At 33.8% G+C, this 20128-nt stretch overlaps 1 protein-coding gene across 6 annotated transcripts in view; it reads left to right on the forward strand.

Moving 5' to 3' along the window:
• Positions 1-19912, forward strand: part of LOC108736695 (hepatic leukemia factor) — a 247208-nt gene extending 227296 nt beyond the window's left edge. For 3 of the 6 annotated variants that reach the window (XM_025979744.1, XM_025979749.1, XM_025979748.1), the window contains 4 exons: positions 5796-5970; positions 12509-12532; positions 14289-14530; positions 15823-19912. In XM_025979744.1, the coding sequence (XP_025835529.1) occupies positions 5796-5970; positions 12509-12532; positions 14289-14530; positions 15823-15909 (528 nt within the window). In that variant the 3' untranslated portion in view covers positions 15910-19912. The remainder of the gene's footprint in view (positions 1-5795; positions 5971-12508; positions 12533-14288; positions 14531-15822) is intronic. The other 3 variants (XM_025979746.1, XM_025979745.1, XM_025979747.1) reach the window with 3 other exon arrangements.
• The last annotated feature ends 216 nt before the right edge of the window (positions 19913-20128 follow it).

A 20128-nucleotide genomic window follows, 5' to 3' on the forward strand; every position in this document is an offset into this window, starting at 1 on the left:
TTTGGATCTCATCAGCGCGTCGCAGACAGCTCCGACAGAACACAGACCAACTTTTACCTGCTGTCTTAACAGCGCGTTTTAGAAAATACCACAAATGGCGCTGTAAACGCCATCTGTAGTACGATGCTACATTTTAGAATTACGTATGCTCCAACAACGTCCATTTAAATATATGGATATCAACTTGCTGAAACGAATCCCGTAGCTAACTTCAACGTGATAGGCACAAAAAAATGAGATCCAAAAAGATCGAAATCGCGATCTGCATCTGGCAATTTCGGCAGAATACAGACCATTTCGAATTATTTTATTCGATTATGGTAACGTGCCGATTACGTTGAGGTTAGCTACGCCCGGATTCGTTTCAGGAAGTAGATACCCATATATATTTAAATGGGCCTTGTTGGAACATACGTCATCTTAAAATGAAGCGTCGTACTACAGATGGCGTTTACCGCGCCATTTGTGGTATTTTCCATATATTACATATATTCTTTAAATAAATTGCCAGTTTTGAAATATTCCAACCTCCATTCTTATATTTATTTTTTGATAATTAATTTAGTATTAATGTAATGTAAACACCATAATTATTTTATAACGCGGCTGTTGTACGTAGGATTGCAACGGATGTGTTTTAGCGGATGCGGATACGGATGACGGTGGTGATCAGTCAAATTCTAGATTTGCGGATGCGAATGAGGATAGGGATGCGGGTACGGATATTTCGTTTTTCTCTCGAAATATTTATTGTTATTGTTATTTGGTCTTTTTAGTTTTATACAGTTTGGGAAATCGGTTCCTTTTCAAATTGGATAGTTTTGTTTCTTTTGTTATATGACTGTTTTTGTTATTAGTAAATGAGCGGTATAATAAGTTCGCTTTCCTAGCATCTCATTGCGAGATTAAAAGACGTACAGTTACAGCCCATTTCAATTTGTTTGAATTGTGCCCTTGAAGAAATATGCGCGAAGATAGAAAGAATACACACTAGGCGTGAGCAAGACAGAAATAGTTGGAACAAGTTTGAACCAGCAGAGCTCTCTATGGACGGTCTTAAGAGATCGGCTAGAACTGTACAGTGCTAGACGAAAATGTTTAGCAATTTCTTAAAACAAAAATATATATAAATTAAGAATAAAGCAAAAGTTTTATAGGTGTGTAGCACGTTAAGTTAATTCACTTGTTATTATTTTTGGATAAAAATGCTTTTAAATAAAGCATATTCTTAAATTTTAACGAGGCAGTTTAAATAATTTTGCAAATGGTACTGTACACTTTTGTCTAGTTCTCGCTCGATGATCGGTGGTAAAATGAGCTCCGCAGACAAATATGATTGAATTTGGAATTATGCTACGTCGCATTCTAATAAAGGGAAGGGGCATATCTCCAACTTCTTGAAACGAACAGTACCTTTTATTTGTCACTTCTTGAAAATTCGTAAATAGCTCGTCATCCGGCCTATTGTTAGTCGTATCTCCACATAAATATCGTGTTTCCTGTTGTAACATTGTAGTACAACAATATTCGCCAAAAACCCTCATCAAAATGTGAGGATCCGAATGAGGATGCGGATTTAAAACCATTTAATTTTGCGGATGCGGAAGAGGCTATAGATGTATCAAAATCGTTGCGGATCATCCGCAGTTTGCGGATATCCGTTACAACCCTAACAGTAAGCCGTTACTACTTTTTTTTTCTACCAGGTGTAATGATTCGATAGCAATTCTCGGTCGAAAGGACATAAATCAGCACCTCCTTACGCATTTTCCCTGTTAAGAGGCAAAATCGTTTCCGTTTTAATTAAACTAAAAACATTACGAGCTCCCGTCACAGTCGACATTTCTTATCACTTCTTCCGTCACGATTTATTCATTCATTCATTCAATAAAAGTAATCAGATCGTTGGCATAATAATAATTGCGGACTTCCAGCGACCACTTAGCGCTTGTATTTTGTTCTCTTCCTGAAAATTTTCTTCCGTATAGAACGTGCGCGCCGCTAGGTTGTCAATTGTTTCTCCAATTTTTTTTCTGCACCAATTTTATCTCTCCGGATTTATCTCTTCCTACGTAATTTGCACGATTTTTTCCATATTATTTACATTACTGTTAGTTGTTGTTTGTCCACTGGGTTAGTTAGTTAGTTGGTTCGTTGGACTTTTTCTTCCTGTATGTTTCGCTGTCGTTTTTTCTTTTTTAGTGTCGGAGTAGGAACTAAAAGTTCCGAAGGTGACTCGATTTCTGTCGCTGATAATGAGTTACCTTTCCTCATTCGCCTTTTGCGGCATAATAACACAATTTACCGAAATAAAATGTATCAGTCGACGCCAGTTACACATCAACTGTACCCAACGATAAAATAGGGATAATACACAGTCACAAAAAAGTCTTTGGGGTCGCTGAAACCAAACCGAGGTCAATTTAACCCCAGCACGTCAGGGTTTGGACATAATACCAAAAAACACTCTAAAATCCACCAAAACCATTAATCATGAAATCCTAAATTTCAAACTTGAAATAGGTAACTAATCAAGTCGCACTACCTTGGGAATCGTGCAGATATCCTATTCAAATGTTGTGAAATCTTAGCTTTAAAATCGTTTGTGACTATCATGATTAACGGTTTAATAGATTTTGGAGTGGTGTTTGAGGTTATGTCCACACATTCACGTGCTGAGATTAAATTTACCGCGGATTTGGATTCAGTGATCTTAAAAGCTTACGATTTAAATTAACTTAAAATTCTTTTTTGTGTGGTTGTATAATTTTCCGAAAAATATTTATTTTACTGAAAACACACTTTTTGAATTACATATAACTATAATTTTAATTTAAGAACTATAAAAAATTAAATTTTTAAACACTACAAACTATTGCAAAACATTCTAATTTTATTGACAAGCTCATAACATAATGATTCTCATTAATGTGAAGAAATCGATAATGTGAACTTCTGTTGGCATTTTCGGTTCACACGTAAAAACTTACGATTTACCTATAGAATAAATTACTAGTATTTTTTGTAACGTAAATCATACCCGTTATTCACATCGGTGGGACGCCCTGTATATAAATATAGAGTTTCTGGTCGTTCAGTTCCTTGAAAAAGATCAAGGGGCCTAATTAATAACCACCACAGTCTATTATTACATGTGTTATGCGTGAACGGTCTCATTAAAATGCATGTCGTGATCAATTTGTATTTTAGATGCTAGTCTATAATATATAACCTGTAACGAAGCTGTACTATTAATCCGACTGATTGATACTTTAAAAGTCAATTCTCAAGATAGTTTTGTTGTAATTTGTTGTTTTCGCAATGCAATTATTTTTAATGCATTTAACAAACTTGGAAAAACCGCATGAAGTGTTATAATATGTACCTGTAAAGAATTCCTTTCAAAACAATATAACATACGATTAATCCTTTTAGTTTCCAACCGTCTGTATACCTACCAACTACTACTTATCTGTATAATTGTTGAATATGGTGCTCGTTGGTAATATGTATTAGAAAAAAACGCATAGAAAAACTGTCATGCCTTGAACACTCAATTAGCTAATGTTTCCTTTACAATATTTTTCACTAAATGTCTACGTTGTGATAAAATAAAAAGACTTGAATAAAAATAAATTTTTAATATGTATAAAGGTCGTTCATAAAATAAGTTTGCAAACAAAGGGAGAGAGGGAATTGCTTAATGTGACGAGGTGTGATATGGATGAGGGAAAAATTTAATCAAAAACTGCATGCAACTTTTAAACAATGAGAACCCCTTTGACACAAAAATTAAATTATATAATAAATTATGTAAAAGTCCCCTATTTCCTAAAAGCTGTCTCAAAATTCCCTAGATCTAAGGAAATTCCTCTTGGTCTGACAACGCTGGCCAAAAATTAAACGTGTTATTAGACAGTGCCCTTCCCGGATAGCTACCCTTTATGGACATAATTAAGTTAGACAACCTCATCCTGATCATGTTATCTGATTTGGGCCGGATCAGAAATATGTATAACTACGCTTTAAAACATTTGGTCCAGTTATGACTACCTTGTGTGGTTCAGATAGGGTAGAACCAGGCTTAGTAGGGTAAGTTCCGGGGCTATCTACATCAGGACCAAATCAGTTTAAATGGGACATTAAAAAAAAAGGATATTTCTGCTTAGTTCCTGATTGAAAACGACAAAGTGGATCCTCTAATAAATCCCAAATCCGGAACAAATGCTGATAAGGCCAGCCCGTATGTTGTACTAATTGAAATATTATCAAATAGTAACTGTAATTGAACGTTGAATTTTGTTTTTTTTTTCTGATCCTGATGTGGGGATCTAGACCTAAATACCCTACCTGCTACCGTCGATGCGTCACTGTACTAAAATAACGTTAACACTTTAACCACTAATCTTTTCGTTATTTAAAACTAAAAACTAACAAAACAAAGAGCACTCTTTACTGGAAAGAGCCTCCCTTCTATAATGACGCTCAATGCTTCCTTCTGATATTTTTTTTCCTATGATTAAATCATCTGGATCAGTGTTTTTTCCATATTCTATGTTCCTGCTTGACATATCTAAACTAGTGATGTGCTAAGCAAGAACATGACTAAGAAGGTTTCAGTCTTGGTGTTGGTCTTACTTAAATACTTCTAGTCTTGATCTTGGTCTTGCGTGTTGAGTCTTGATTTTGTTCATTTAATCTAATACTTTTTTAGTAATTCTTCTAAGTACAATTTTTTTAATTATCATAAATATTATTAATGGTATATATATTAAATATTAAAACATTTTATTTTGGTCCAGTCTTGGTGTTAAAGTTTCGCAAGATCAAGACGAATTTTGCTCATCACTAATCTAAAGTCAATAATACATTTGCGATTATTATTATTGGTACGGAAACCGATTTGGGAACGCATCTATGAATAAACCAACAGGCGTGGCTGCAAAATTTGCAACTTGGCGCGTTTTCCGAATATCAATCCCGATTTATTTGGCATTCGCCGCAGCGCTCATCTCTCATACACAGACTCACTGGGTTCTGTCGGTGGAAGTTTAAGAACCCTTTTCTTATTAACTTTGATGAATCTTAAACAGTTCCATTACGATTGCATTTGCGTAGAATTCAGTTTAACAGGGTTCAAGGTGCTAAAAAGATATCGTCATAACAAAAAATTTAGAAGACAATTAATAAACAAAAAAAAAATTGTATGTCTCCATTAAAATACTTGAATGAGAATACCAGTTTTGCGATCAACTCAGCCACGAGTCCGTTTCTGAATAATTTACTGAAGGAAAGCACTGTTGCTGACGAAACCACGCTAGCTACTAACTTTTTAAACTGTCATAATACAATAATCATTATGCTTTCTGAAGGCAAAAAAAAATTAATAAATGACACACTTTTTGATTTTAATAAAAAGATCAAAAATTTTCTCAATCTTGATACCAATGTCATGATCCATGGAATTGCATGTAGCATTTAAAATACAAAAGGGATTTTTTTTTGTATTTTACATTTGAAATAGCAAATCAAAAAAGTATTTGCATTTTGTATTTAAATTCTTAAAAAAAAAACATTTTGCACATTTGTGATTATAGACATAGAAAATTGGATCTATATTCTACCGTCACATAAGATGTTTACGCATTAAAAATGTTTTTCCTTCCCATATCCAATTATAAGGATTTAATATCCAATTATTGTTTTTACTTTAACACGCCGTAACTCTAGACGAACCCACGCAATGAGAAAAGCAGAAAAGGAGTGAAATAATGATGAACCTTTTTTCTTTTTAGTATGTGGACTTGGACGAGTTCTTGTCGGAAAATGGTGTCTCAATGGACGGTCTAGGTTCTCATGGGTCAGCATCCCTTAGCAGTGGACACGGAGTCACAAAAAGGGAGCGATCGCCCAGTCCTAGCGACTGCATGAGTCCAGACACCATCAACCCTCCTTCACCCGCTGACTCGAGTAAGTTTACAACAAGAATCAGAAAAAAAGTAAATTTTAAGGCGAATCAAGTTCAAGTTTCATAATACGTGAATCAAAAAATCGCAAAATGCGAAAGAATTGATGTCTACTATCTACTAGCGTTCCGGACAATTTTCGAGTTGTCATTACCAAGTAATCTATTAGTTAACACTTAAGATTTTGCATGGGTGTGAAACGTTACCGGTGGGCGCTTCGGAAATGAAATAGAAGCCCTTAGGGCTAGTTAGAGACAAATAAGAGGCAGACAGGTGTTAAGAGAGGTAGATGCAGACATTGATTAAATTATTGTTTGCAAATCGTTAGAGATGTAGGTTGATGGAGATACGTGTCAAACCAGTCTTTGGACTGAAGATGGTGATGATAAGGGCGTAAATGTCTTTCATATTTAGAAAATTGAATGCTCACGTTTCATCAGTAAAGATGTCACCATCAAAACATTGACCGAATATGTTTAGAATCATGTGCTGGAGTTTCTTTTTTTAATTTTCACTTCTTTTACCTTTATTTCTGTATTCATTTTTGTTTTTCTCAACTACCACCCCTGCAAAACTGAATAGGACCTTCCACTCTATCCTCCAGCTTTACACTGGAACCCGAGTATGGATAGAAACACTCAAAAAATTTTTAGTTACCAATTAGTATCAACTGCTACTTACATTGTACATTTTCGTTAGGGGCTGTCTATAAATTACGTAACCAAAATTGGGGGTAGAGGGGTCCAGTCTGGCTGTACGGTTTTGTTACGTGGGGGAGAACGGTGGGGGTTGACGTAGCGATTTTAGAATCGGAAAGGTGATAATATGACGAAATAATAATATGAAATATATTTTATGGACGGCCGTTTTACTTTAGAAGGGTTGAATAAAATAATTCGAAGTGGTCTGTATTCTGTCGAAACTGCCAGACGCGGATCGCGATTTCGTTCTTTTTGGATCTCATCAGCGCGTCGCAGACAGCTCCGATAGAACACAGATCAACTTTTACCTGCTGTCTTAACAGCGCGTTTTATAAAATACCACAAATTGCGCGATCAACGCCATCTGTAGTACAATGTGCTACATTTTAGGATTACGTAGGCTTCAACAAGGTCCATTTAAATATATGGATATCTACTTGCTGAAACGAATCCCGGCGTAGCTAACTTATAAGTTGGTCTGTGTTCTGTCGGAGCTGCCTGCGACGCGCTGATGAGATCCAAAAAGATCGAAATCGCGATCCGCGTCTGGCAGTTTCGACAGAATACAGACCACTTCGAATTATTTTATTCGATTATGGTAACGTGCTTATTACGTTGAGGTTGGCTACGCCGGGATTCGTTTCTAAATGTAGCATTGTACTACAGATGGCATTTACCGCGCCATTTCTGGTGTTTTCTTTAGAAGGGTTGTATAATACAATGAGTTGGATACAACAAACGTTTAGATCATTAATTAAAAATCCGTAAGTCATATATAATAGCCTGTCTACCTTACCTATTTTATTATCATCGCAACTATACATCGTGAAACTTGAATTTGATTCAGTGGATCATCATTGTATGCTATACCCACACTATTCCTTTTCATGTTATCATATTATTCATTGTGCTGTTAACAACAAACGCAAACGATAACTGTAAATTACTTTTGATTATTTATTTACTGGTACGGAAACAGTAAGTAATTTATTTCGCTATTGTACTCAGGACGAAATTGCAACATTTCATAAGGAATTCATAAAACAAGCATTTAGAAAAAAAATCTTGATAAGACTAGAGATAGTCGGAATGTAAAACGTAAGTACGGAAAGTATATAAGTAAAATAATAATAGTAAATTACCTGCTTACCTATATGTATGTAGTATATTACAACTTTTAAAATAACTAAAAATTGTTTTAATTAATTTCCGCGAATTTCATTTGATATTTGCAACGAGATTATTATTTTGACATACTTCGCTGATCTTATCGGAAAGCGTTTTTTGTTGGCAAATTGCATACACACCTATTTAATACCTATCAAGCGCAGTAAAGGGTACTTTTAAGGCTAAGTTTTAATTGAAACCTACAATTTAATGGTAAATCGTAAAAGTTATTTTAACGATTTACTTAAGCATAAATTGTCCAGTGAAAACCGATAGATATACTCCATGCTCAATAGTAATAAGGAAACGGTGTTTGCTCATGTCACAGATATACAGGGTGTTCTACTTAACCTAACCCAACCTAAGGTTCTTTCGTCCATAACTCTGTAATTATGCATTTATACTTTCGTTTAATTTCTCTAACGATGTGACCTTTAGTTTGACCGGCGCAAAGTAGAAAAGAACAGCACTAGGCCAGAAAAGAAAGGAGACAACTCTCGGCCAAACTCTTAACCGGTGAGGAGTGTATAATCCGTACAGTATTGCACGGAAAAATTGACCATTTTTTCCACTAAAATTGCATTGCTTAGATGTGCTATTATTGGTACCAATTACTACTCAAAAAATCAACGAGATGTTTATTTAGATTTGAAGACATATTAAAGGCCTTAACGCTTGTCTTCGACTCGCACTACTGTTCATGATTGAACAAAACTTTTGGCAGGTACTGAATGAAAAAGTATGTTTAATGAACAAGAGTCGAGAGTATAATGAGCTTTTTTCTCCCTACCTACGATTTTGCCAGCGTGCATCCATGACATTGGAAGGGGCACATCGCTAGAAAAAGTAAATGAAGTATAACAAATAAATGTTTTTATAAAAATGGTCTGCAATCATATACAGGAAATATTTTCAGTCACACATGGTGTTCCATTTCTTCCGGACGCTTCATGACTTTCTTATTTTAAATGGAACACTCAATATATTTTTACTTTTTTGGTTTCTTTGTTTGAATTTGAGTAAACTTTGTTAACAGCCTTAGGTAGAACATCCCGTATATAACATATACCCAATTAATGGTTTTAGAACACCACGCTAATGAAAGAAGCGCGCGGGCCGATTGGCCACATAGTTCACGCGTCACACTTTTGTGAAAAACAGTTCTAGGTCTGGAAACGACGATTTCACGAGTAGCAAAAATGATGAATGATACATGTGTCAATAGGTATATGTAGAATATTCAACATCAAAAACTTTAAAAAAAGTCAACAGGAAAGATAAAGGGACGATCGATTGTTTCTCTGTTAATTACATACCAGTATGTACCTACTAATTAAAATTCAGTAAGATGTCATTTACGAGTGGGATGTGTAAGTTTTTACGTATCCATAATCGTATGCAAAATTACGTAATGCAACAATAAAGGTCACCTTAATTGTAAAAGAGAAAACACAATCAAATAAGTAATTAAATTGAAATAAAGATTGTTTTTAAATTTACGTTTTCAGTATTCGCTTATAACATAAATAAATACAGTAGTATACGTAAACATTGTAATAATGAGGTACACTCAAACTAATGCGGTAAAGCAAGAGCGGAAACAGTATTACCGGAACACGACAGCCATAGCAAGAGTAGTTTTTTACCTTGTGATTCTTAAGCCACTTTGGTAAGATTTCATGGAACAAGGGGAGTGTCGTATACACAATTGTAAAAAGAAAATATGGGCTCATCTATTATTTAGCCAAAATAAAGATTATGAAATTGAATATTATAGGGATAGATATAGAGGGACAAAAGATTAGCATGCTTATATTTGCACAAGATATAGCAGTATTAACATCCTGTATGAAAATAAATAAAAGTAAAACTAAAATAGTGGAATGCAAGGGAAGAAAAAGTAGAGAAAAAGCGAATATAAAGATAGGAGACGAAAGTTTAGACGAAGTGACTAATTTTAGGTATTTAGGAAGTCAGATAAGTCAGGACGGAAGGTGTAGTAGGGATATAAAGCAGAGGACAGCGCAGGGACATATTAGAGGCAGAAACAGTAGTTAAGAGTAGAGATAGACCTACATTAGACTACTGTTCGCAAATAGTTAAGAATGTGGGATGTTCTAGTTTTGGAGAAATGCGAAGATTAGCTCAGGATAGGAAAGAGTGGAGGTGCGTGTTCAATTAATTTTAGGACTGACGACCTTATGATGATGATGAATATCAGATAATTAACTATATTCAAAATTTACGAAAATTCATCAGACGAAGAAGATGTAGATGTTCTTGAAGCGTCAATTGTATTTTTTGATACCATTTTCTTATATTTTTATGTTCCGTTTAGGAAAAACCACAAATAATCGAAGATTTTTGTAGTTTCTATTATTTTATTGGTTAATGTGGCGGACATTCTCGCATGTGACCTAGGTAGAAAAACTGCATGCACCCAAAAAAAATTCCCTACAAAAACCCATAATATCACATTGCTTTCCTTAGTTACAAATACCGCCATTGAATTAGGTTTTTTTTTTGTAATGATAAAAATTAATTCAAAAATTAAATCACTTGAATGCATATCAAACCCCATAAAAATTCTTCTAAATTCTCAAGTTACTCACCGTTATTTAAAAAATTGTTCATGTCGTAATTCAGTTACTTCCTACTATCAAGTTAATTGATTGCGCTTTATAAAATAAGATAATGAACATTAAAAGAATGAAACGGTGTAAACATTGGTGTGGTCCGTTCCCAGCCTGCTACAACTTGCGATATGCGGTAGTGTTTCTGGCACCTACCAGCATTAAATGGCAATCGGTACAGGAAGTTAACAAATTGCTATTTTAATAGTGCAAAAAGAATTAATTAACTATGAGCAGTTTGCTTTTTATAAAGACATATCCGGCACCTGCTAATTACTACCGACACAATTTGTTCGCAATCGCTTCTAATAATCAAATTAAGATTTCCAATCGCAATGCAATATTGAATATTGCATCATTTTTACGCGAACCTGTCTTATACTGGATTAAACATAAGTATTTGATGTAATGCAAAAAAAATGCTCATTTAAATAAACCTTACGCCGTCTTAGTTTGAAGAAACAGATGAACATGAGAGGGCGTTTTCACCTTATAGACTACAATAGAGAAAACAATAGAAAAAGGAAAGAGCGCATACAAAGGATTCGTAGATGCAGACGAAAACACTTTTGACAATGTTAAATGGGACAGGATGTCAAAAAGAGGAGAACAAATAACTATGGAAGTCAATAAGAAATAGGCGAAATAGGCATGAAGATCTAGTCAGAGACATATTGGTGACAGAAACGGGACTTAAGAGGGGTAGAGCTAGACCTAGATTAAATTATTTTTCGTAAATAGTTAAGGATGTGAGTTGTTCTAGTTTTAGGGAAATGCGATGATTACCACAGGATACATAGGAAAGAGTTGAGGTGCGTGTCCAACGAGTCTTAGGACTAACGACGTTATAATGATGATAATTTAAAAAATGGCGACAAATAATTAATTAGAAGATGATATCGAAGATGCGATAAATGTCATTAAAGACAGGACAACTTTATGAAAAAAAGATTTGTATCCTTAAATTTGCAGATGACATAGCAGGATTAGCATCTAGCAAAGAGAGATATGACCTAAAAACAATGGAAGCGGTATTGACAAAACAGAAGTCAGATAATTCAGGGTTGGTTAGAGACATATTACAAGCAGAAATAGAAGCTAAGTGGAAGAGGGTAGGCCTAGATTAAATTACTTTTCACAAATTGTTAAGGATGCGGGATGTTCCAGTTTTAGGACTGACGACCTTTTGATGATAATGATTATAATTTTACAGAAACAAAACCTAACCTATAACCATCGGGCGCTTTACCTCATTGGTTATAATCTGCCCAGGTACGAATTGCAATTGCGATTGTAATAATTGCAATTTGTATCAAAAGTTGAGGTTAATCCAATTTGATATTATGTTATTCAATTGAAAGGAAGTTATAAAATACCACAAATGGCGCGGTAAACGCCATCTGTAGTACAATGCTACATTTTAGGATTACGTATGCTCCAAGAAGGTCCATTTAAATATATGGATATCTACTTGCTGAAACGAATTCCGGCGTAGCTCACCTGAACGTGATAGGCACGTTACCATAATCGTATAAAATAATTCGAAATGGTCTGTATTCTGTCGAAACTGCCAGACGTGGTTCGCGATTTCGATCTTTTTGGATCTCATCGGCGCGTCGCAGACAGCTTCGACAAAACGCAGACCAATTTTTACCTGCTGTCTTAACAGCGCGTTTTATAAAATACCACAAATTGCGCGGTAACGCCATCTGTAGTAATCTTAAAATGTAGCATTATTTTATTTGAAAGGATGTTAGTCGAATTTCTACAACGCGCGAAATTAGTATTAAAAATTGAGTTAATGCCCTTTACTGTGCATGAGTTTTCACATTTTCGTCATTTTCACATCATTCCTCACGTAATTCGTAGCGTACAATAATTTGTGCAAATCAGTTTTCCCCTTTCTGAATCCAAACGAAAATTCTGTACATCGTTTTGCCAATTTGACTGCTGCTCATCATTACTACTCTACTTTTGCAATTGTTATTATTGTTATTATTTTTTGTTTTTAATTAAACATTGATCATATTTTATGTTTCAGTTTCATCCGCATCTTTTTACGTAGGTAGGTATTGCTCGAAATTATTATTTAAAGTATGCATTTCTTACATTTAAGTAACACCTACCACGCCTCTGAAATGAAATCATGTTTCTTTGTTTCACCGTATAAAATTCACATTTATTACTTCCGCATCTGCATTTCGCTTCCTCATACCTAGTTTGTCAATGCTATTCAAACATTACGGTCAAACATTTAAACGAAACTGAAATTTAATGAAAAATAGCACAGTTTTGTACGTTCATTTTTTTTCATTCCCTTTTTGTGTCTTTCTCAACTTAAATGTACCATTTCTAAATCCACCTTCGAAATCATTATTCACTGTAAATCCTTCTCTCTGTAAGCTTATCATTATTTACGATAAAGTTCGATCCCTTGATCTTGTCGCTACGTTTCATTCGAGATTTCAAGGCTGCCTCAAGGACAATTTTTGGTTTGTATCCATTAGAAAAGCTACATGTTTATAAATTGCCGTTTTCTGCATTGCATAAAACCTTGAAGGAGCTTTGCAATCAAAATTGAAATGATTGCATGATTACAAGGACTTTAAGAATATATTAAATAACAAAGGGACATGTTATAAGGACATTTTTGTTTTTTATTAATTGTTTAATTTCGACTTTACCTAAATACCTAAAGAAAAGAAAATATACAAAAACATTAGCAATTAATTTGTAGTAATCAAATGTTCCGTTAAAAATCCTTAATATTTCTCCACAAAATTCCGACGTAATGCTCATCTGGATTTGAGCGAATCTTCGGAATTTTCTTCAGAAATAAAAATATTTTTACCTGAAACAGTTCTGAATTGATTACGGCAAATTAAAATTGATAAGGGAGAAAAGGCATTTATTAATTTATTTGCACAATCTTTTCTTTTCTTGCGATGTTAATATTTTTATGAAAAACTATGTCGCAGTTGAATTGGCAAAATACACAAGCCTTGCTAAATTTCGTAAGAACTTTCTGTCTGCTGTTAATTGAAATTTTTTTGTTAAAGAAATATTTTATATAACGCTGTCTTACTATTATCTACATTTTTTACAATTTATTAATTGCTACAATCTGCAAAAATTAAAATCATGCAACATACATTCTAAAAAGAGAGATATAATTCACAACCAACTTTGGCAAGATTATATTATAAAGTTAAAAAGACGATTAAACGCCATCTAGCGATTTGCGCTTCTAAAAAGTCTTACTTAACTTCACGTATAATATTACCTTATTATGTGGAGTTATGGATAAATGATATTTTTGATCATGTTAGTTACAATGCCGGGCACTTTTACCAAAACATTATATTGTGATTTTCTTAAAATTTCTTTACTAATCTTGGCGTAATTTTAATATTTCTTGTATATACACGATGATTAGAAAACAAGTAGACATAGTGTAAATTAAATTTTTCCAATTATGAAATAAGCTATATATTTGATAGGCTCGTACAAAACAGCATTGCAAAAATTGTAAAAATAAGTAAACAGCTATATCTTTTTGTAAAGTCATAATTTTTAGATTTAGATAATTACTGCAAAAGACTATCTAAAAACATTGAACATAATTAAATATTTTTACTTATAAATATTTAGTGAGGCTTTTTGTAGTACTCGGTGACCAAGCAGGTCAGTTCACGTATATATTTTGGTCTTTATGGAAGAAGATTAAAAAAAGCACCGTAAATTTTGAGAATATTAGCGTTTGAGTGACGCCCGGGTTAGAACAAAAATACTAATGTCCTAAAATACAGTCTTTTCTGAAGCGCTATCAATGGCGTCGAGTTGTCGCGATTTCGACCCACGGACTAGAGTGTTTTCAGACGAAGAGCTCAAACCGCAGCCGCTGATCAAGAAGTCACGCAAGCAGTTCGTACCCGACGACCTCAAGGACGATAAGTACTGGGCGCGCCGGAGGAAGAACAACCTCGCCGCGAAACGGTCGAGGGACGCCCGCCGAATGAAAGAGAACCAGATCGCCCTACGAGCGGGATATTTGGAAAAAGAAGTAAGAAAACATTTATGTACCACGTTTTACATGTATTTACAAAACAAACATTTTCCCTAATCATTTCTTTAATACAGAAATTCATCAAAATTATTTTTGACACATTTCAGTATGCAACGGAAGATGAGTGCGCACAGCTAACGAAAATTCTACAGTATGATGTTGGCTGTGAATTGAATTTCCCTGCTTTCACCCTAATATAGGCAATGCTTTTGGTTCTTTAAAGATAATAATCAATTAATGTTTGAAGTGATTGAGATACAGTTTTTCTATCTTTATGTTATTGTTCTCAAATAATTCTTCTATATGTGTATGTGATTCCCCTGTCACTCGCTTTAAATAGAAAAGTCACTGGTTCCAAAATAGTTTGTTTAGCGTGAAAGATCAGAGCCGAAATAGGGTTGCAAATAATTTTATTGATGTAGCATCAACATTTTCGTTTCGTGCAAAGGTACGATACGTAGTAATTTGGCAGGTGCTGATATCAGTTTGTAACTTTAAAATTCCATGGACCATGACATTGAACCCGAAGAACAATATCTATCCAATATTTTAGATTATCCATTTCCTAGGAGTTTAGAATTTTTTGGGCTCTCTTCAGTTAAAGAATTAGAAGGAATTCATGGAATGCCTCTTTGTCCCCTTTTTAAGCTTTTAATGCCTTCAATGGTCAATGTGAGCAACATTCATTCATCATTTTATATAATGTTTGATGGGTGACACTAGAAAAACTTTCAATGGCGAAACATGTATTTTGCATTTTACAAATAGAAAATACGTTTGTAATAGTACATTACGTATCGAGGGAAGAAACAGGGTTTTTTCAGACTGCATGTGAATTGCCACCAGAGCCGAAGGCGGAAAGCTCGTCGTTAAATTGATAGTTGGTGAAATAAGAGTAAATGATTTAGAGGTTAGAAAGACATTGTCATTGAACAACTGATTTCTGCGCATGCCCACAAACTTCAGCGCATGCGCTCAAAAGACTAATTTCATTTCCTCCCGACTAAAACAAGGCTGAAAAGAGGCCATTTCTTCCCTATTTCATAGCATGCAAAACGAGCTTTCCTAGCTAACATGACAAAAAAGTATTTTAAATAAAATACAAAACGCTTTTCTCAAAAAAGTATTTATGCAAGATAAAAATAGGTAGTTTTTATTTTGTATTTGCATTTTAAATTTTGCATATTTCATATGAATCACATCTCTGGTTGTCAGTCTCATTACCCATTACCATAACCACTTAAGTTCTTGTGCTTAGAAACTAATCAACATTTGCATTGGTTTTGCAGAACGTGAGCTTGCGAAATGAACTCGAAAGATTGAAAAAAGAAAACTTGATGCTACAGAATAAATTGGCCAAGTACGAGGACGTATAATGCCGCCGTCGGAGCTGGTCTCTTCGTCGCCACTCACCCACCACCCACCCCCACCGCAAAAACACCGCCAACACCACGACGCCTCATCATAAAAACTCATTCGCGAATTTGTCATTTGCGCGGGAATTTACCAAAACATTTTGTATATATTGACACCTACTGTGTAGCGATCACCGAGTAGTATTAAGTTCATTGTTTGTATAGAGAGAATAAAAGAATTCATCATTTTGTCGTTTCGAATTAGGAAAGCAAAAGAAAAATCGCGGGGAGGCGTGGACGGAACTCGCACGCTTCCCTCTTTCTTTTTTTTTTTTATAGGTAATATTTTATAATAAATCTCGTTTGGTGTACCGTCAGTTGTTGGCTGAAACGATCGGAGTATCGCTGGGTGGGTAACACCCTGTTATAGGTAGCGTAGAATGACATGAACCTTTAGCATGCGTATTGTACATTCGGAATACATCGACACGGTTGTTATTCTATACAACCTGAGATAGAGACTAAGGTCCACTGCAAAAAGTGACAGTAAGACATGGAAACGTATAAATCAATGAATGGACGGAATTTTCGGTACTACGCAACTCAAGGCCGCGGGACATGTCATTTTAAATTACCTCTACCAAAACGTGACGGTATGAGCCTACATGCGACGGCCAAATATTTATTGCAACTTTTTCAACAATCCTCGTATACGTTTGTTACCATTAGCTGTTACATACCTGCATATATACAAATAAAAATCACACGCAATTCTGGGTACTTGTCATGTCTAGAAAAATGGGATAAAATAATATAAATAATAAACCATTCGTTTAATAAAAAATTAAAAGAATTAAGAGAAATTTAGAATTACGTTTTTATGTACACGTAATGTGAATGTGCTGAGAGAACATAAATTGTTTTGTAACTGTTATTATTCGAATTAATACTTTAATTTACTTTAATAAAATTGTACACTCCGGAGTGAATACAAATAATTAAGTTTTGCTATTCGTGTATCTTCTCTTATATGAGCAATAAATTATAATAATAATTATAGAAGAGAGAAAAAAACTTAAAATTATTTTAGTAATTGTTTTTCTTACAAGTTCTAGTATTTTGCACAGTTCAACGTGCTAATCAGGAGCATACATACTTTGGGCGCAGAAATCATCCCCACACATAGTTTTCAAGGTTTAAAAAAGTAAGTAAAACATCCAAAAACCCAACACATACGTAATCAAAAGAACCAAAAATTAGGACTTGAGGATTTTTGATTTGATTCACATTGCTGTAAACAAAAGAAATAGGACAGTTTCAACTGTAACTTTATAATGCTAAGCAGTGAAATTAAAGGTAGTTCGGAAAGTTAGGTTATGTGACAGTAGGAAAAAACAACAAGAACGTTGTATTCATTCTTCCATATTTTTTGTTGATTTATTTATGTATGGGTTAGGTTAGGTTTGGTTTGGTTGTTTTTCTTACTTTTTTTACTGCATAATAAGCTAGAAATTCTGAAGTGTGGCTCGTCCGATAAACAATTACTATTATTTTTATCCCATTTCGCTCGCTGCAATGTTTGGTGCGATGAAACCATTTTTTTAAGTTAGATATTTGTACATATACATATTTGTCGTTAATTATTCAAGATGCATATTTTAATTTTTTCACAAGTTACCTTAAATATTCTGCCTTCGTAAAAATAAATAGAAGAAAAAAAAACAATGGTCCCCCGCATGATGGCAGCTGTTAATGATTACCGCAGTAGTCTAAATAATTGTTGTTGATTGTTTTTATGTTTATATATAGTCTATTTTTTGGTTGAAGCTAAAAGAAATAGTGGTATTAATAATACTATGCAGTAAAGATGAAATAGAGAGAAAAAAATGAAACGAATATTAATTAATGAGAGTAGTTGACAAAATGCTCGCAAGTTCAACTTTTTTAGCTGTTAAGGAAAAGTACGTAGTTTCTAGTTCAGTTGAGAACAAGGACTTCCGGTCCTTGTTTTATCTCTTTGATTTGAAATAATGCTCTCATCGATATTTATGAACTCTATGTGTCGACTAGCACCAGTAAAATATCGTCAACTTTCCAAAATGAATCGAATATAAATTTATATAAGTACATAAATATAAAATACGTACCATCGCGTCGCAACAAGTTTTATATAATATGACGTTGTTAAGATTTGTACAGCCAGTTCAAAATCTCATGCGCCTTCACAAGCGCGAGAGGTGGACATTACGAAAACATTGACTCAGCCGTCAACTTGTGTCATTTTTTTAACACGCGCAGCTCTACGTTTGGTTCATGAGATTCTGAACTATCTCTAACGCATATTTTTATAACTGTGACATATTCGATAATATTACACGTAAACGCGTTGCGTGATGAAAAACATCTCGAAAACGTCTATGTTTTCATTAAGTAGTAAATAATAGATTGTAACGCGGCCCCAAAGTTAACACGCACTGCATTTTTTATATGTATAAGGACCGACAACTCATACCTAAATAAGTAACATCATTTATAATAACTACAGTACATTTGTTTTGTACTTAGTATACTCAGCATGTAATACATTTTGTGTTATTGTTAACAATTCGGATTTGTGTCCACTAGATTACATTTCATTATGATATATTAACATATATATATATATAAGGGCGCTTTCAGACTACATAACAAATCAAAATCAGAACGCGAATTTACGAAATAGAACTAGGCAACTTTACTTTTACAATCATAATAAAATAATACAATATATGATTGATTTGAAGACTTATCCAATTGTGTTTCATGTTTTTTTAGTGCACGCGTTGCTCAATTTAAATTTTCTACCGTACAACAGTTTTGAAATGCATTTATTAGTAAAAGGTAAGAAAAATACTGGAATGTTTACAGAAAGTATTTTTTGTTTCTATAATAAAAAAAATAAAATTTTCTGTCATTCTACAGGCGTAACATGCTAAAAGTCCACCAATAATAAAGAAAATAATATAGAAAAATCGCTCTAACGGAAATTTGTTCTTAGAGGCTTTTTCGTTGTTAAAATATCTTTATTAGTGTCACCGCTGTAGATCAAAAATAAAACAAGCTAACTGTATCTTACGCATTATAAATTTAACGTATTGTACATTTCCATTTTATTTCTCCTTAGTCTGGAAGAGTCTTTAATAAATTCCCTAGCGAAAAATTGTAATATTCCGAAGTATACGGACATTTTGCAGTATCTTTGTGTAATTAGATAATAAATTAACGAATACATGTAGATACTACATGTATAAATACGTATATCATTGATTAAAAATAGATCTTAGGTAGGTACAATACGTGTATTTTTTGCATTACGGATATGACAACAAGAAATTGTACAAAAAATTTCTAAGGGGTGTGTTCTTTTGTTAATTTTGCATGATCGAAACATTTCAGTTTCCTCTAATCTGTAAGCGATTTGAAGCAACGACGATAAAACATAAAAAAAAGAACGAGATAAATATTATAACCGCCTTTTAGGCATGCCTTATCTATGTTGAAAGTTATATTGCTATATGTATTTTGTATGCATTTTTTATAAAACGTTTAAATTTGACTTTAAATAAATATGTACTACTAAAGCAAGAGGAAAAAAACGATAACAACAACGCCAGTACAGAGGCATAGATATTTTATAGTTGTTGTAAATGTTATAAAGAATTGTTGTTTTACGACACAAAGGTGTTTTACGCTTAATAAGAGACACGTACCTAATAGTTTAATAACAAGAAAGATAAGAAATAAAAGAAGATGGTATACCTATACCGTACCTATACCAATAATAAACACTACAAAACGGCCTCTCGATGTTATTGAACGTGAAATAATCGCATCATATTACCTACATATTTTCGAGATCATTATTATATTGCTGCGTGTTGTCACTGGTGTTAAGAAATAATGTAGTTTATTATTTTGTTGATAGAAGACGTAGGGTAAAAGTTGTATCTGCCGCTGTGAGCATTAAACATATTGGAGATAAAAATTTTGTTTTATTTAATTTCTCAATTTAATTGAATTACCTAATTAACGAAAAGAAACTTTAATAGAAGACTAATAATTGATTCATTAATATTGAGTTTTTCTTAACGTATTAATAAAGGTCATCATCATCATAAGGTCGTCAGTCTGGTTGGACACGTACCTTCACTCTTTCCTATCCTGATGTAATCTTCGCATTTACCTAAAACTAAAACAACGC

The sequence above is a fragment of the Agrilus planipennis genome, unplaced genomic scaffold (assembly GCF_000699045.2).
Source record: "Agrilus planipennis isolate EAB-ADULT unplaced genomic scaffold, Apla_2.0 scaffold170, whole genome shotgun sequence".
Lineage (NCBI taxonomy): Eukaryota > Metazoa > Arthropoda > Insecta > Coleoptera > Buprestidae > Agrilus > Agrilus planipennis.